The sequence below is a fragment of the Mandrillus leucophaeus genome, unplaced genomic scaffold, assembly GCF_000951045.1.
Source record: "Mandrillus leucophaeus isolate KB7577 unplaced genomic scaffold, Mleu.le_1.0 Scaffold12, whole genome shotgun sequence".
NCBI lineage: Eukaryota > Metazoa > Chordata > Mammalia > Primates > Cercopithecidae > Mandrillus > Mandrillus leucophaeus.
The window spans coordinates 2,150,611-2,152,128 of NW_012100320.1; the positions used below are offsets into that span (position 1 = coordinate 2,150,611).

General features: G+C 47.4%; 1 protein-coding gene across 2 annotated transcripts in view; it reads right to left on the bottom strand.

The window, feature by feature from the left end:
• Positions 1 to 1,518, bottom strand: part of CSNK1G1 (casein kinase 1, gamma 1) — a 290,970-nt gene that overhangs the window by 49,774 nt on the left and 239,678 nt on the right. For both annotated transcript variants that reach the window (XM_011967933.1, XM_011967939.1), the window contains one exon: positions 1,133 to 1,240. In XM_011967933.1, coding sequence (XP_011823323.1) covers positions 1,133 to 1,240 — 108 coding nt within the window. The remainder of the gene's footprint in view (positions 1 to 1,132; positions 1,241 to 1,518) is intronic.

The following is a 1,518-nucleotide window of genomic DNA, read 5'->3' on the forward strand; positions in this document are numbered from 1 at the left end:
TTTTTGAGACAGAGTCTCACTCTGTTGCCCAGGCTGGAGTGCAGTGGCGCGATCTCGGCTCACTGCAAGCTCCGCCTCCTGGGTTCATACCATTCTCCTGCCTCAGCTTCCTGAATAGCTGGGACTACAGGTTCTCCTGCCTCAGCCTCCCAAGTAGCTGGGACTACAGGCGGCCACTACCACGCCCAGCTAATTTTTTTTTGTATTTTTTAGTAGAGACGGGGTTTCACCGTGTTACGCAAGATGGTCTCAATCTCCTGACTTTGTGATCCGCCTGCCTTGGCCTCCCAAAGTGCTGGGATTACAGGCGTGAGCCACTGCACCGGGCCTTATCTACCTCTCTTAATCAGCAAGGAAAAACCAGAACTGGCAAGAGCTCTAGACTAGACTACAGATGAGACCGAAAGTGGGCTACCTGGTACATCCTGTCTGTCCAACAGGTCTTTTTTTTTTTTTTTTTTTTTAAACTGTTCCTTGGTGAGCAGGGCTACTCCACAGGCACTGTGTGCCCAGAGTAGCCTCCAACAGGTCTTTTGGTCCTATGGTAGATGCCTCAGATCCTAACATATAGCTAGTTCCCCCTACAGCCAACAGACTCTGACAGGCCAACACTCTTTTTTTTTTCTGAGACAGGGTCCACCCAGGCTGGAATGCAAAGGCGCAAGCAATCTTGGCTCACTGCTGCCTCGACTTCCCAGGCTCAGGTGATTCTTCCACCTCAGCCTCCAAAGTAGCTGGGATTATAGGCATGTGCCACCATGCCCAACTAATTTTTTGTATTTTATGTAGAGACAGGGTTTCGCCATTTTGCCCAGGCTGGTCTTGAACTCCCGGTTCAAGTGATCTACCTGCCTTGGCCTCTCAAAGTGCTGGGATTACAGACATGAGCCACCGCACTTGGCCAGGCCTACTCTTTAGACTGGATACTTCATATAAGGCACCTGGCCACATTTCAGTGCAACTATACATGCTCTGAGGGTTGCTTGAGAGTTATACCACACCTGTAAGAAATGGTAAGCATTTGATCTTTATTTTCAGTATATACACTAAAGCAGAGAAGCTGAAGAATTTGGGTTTTAATATTCGCCATGAAGCAGTATAGTGTCTGAAATAATGAAGGATTAACACATACCTGATTTCGAAGAGGCTGCTGTTGTGATGGCCGATCCCTGTGTGTGTGGCTTTCTCGAGTTATTGCAGACGCACCAGAATCTACGTGAACTGACCCTACTGGAGTAGGCTGGAAAAATGAAACAAAAAGTCAAATGGGGGGAAGAGGTCCAACTTGATGCATATGCAAACGACAGAATAATTCTAATTCTAATAGAGTAGTAGTAATTATTTTCAGCTACCAAGAGCACTTTCAAGTTGTCTTGTCTTCTCAGTTTGCTCATCTGCAAAAGGGAGGCAGCCTGGTCCTCAATAGTTCATTGGAGAGTAGCTTACCTTCGAAAATAAAAAACCAGAGTTGGGTGCGGTGGCTCACGCCTGTAATCCCAGCACTTTGGGAGGCCAAGG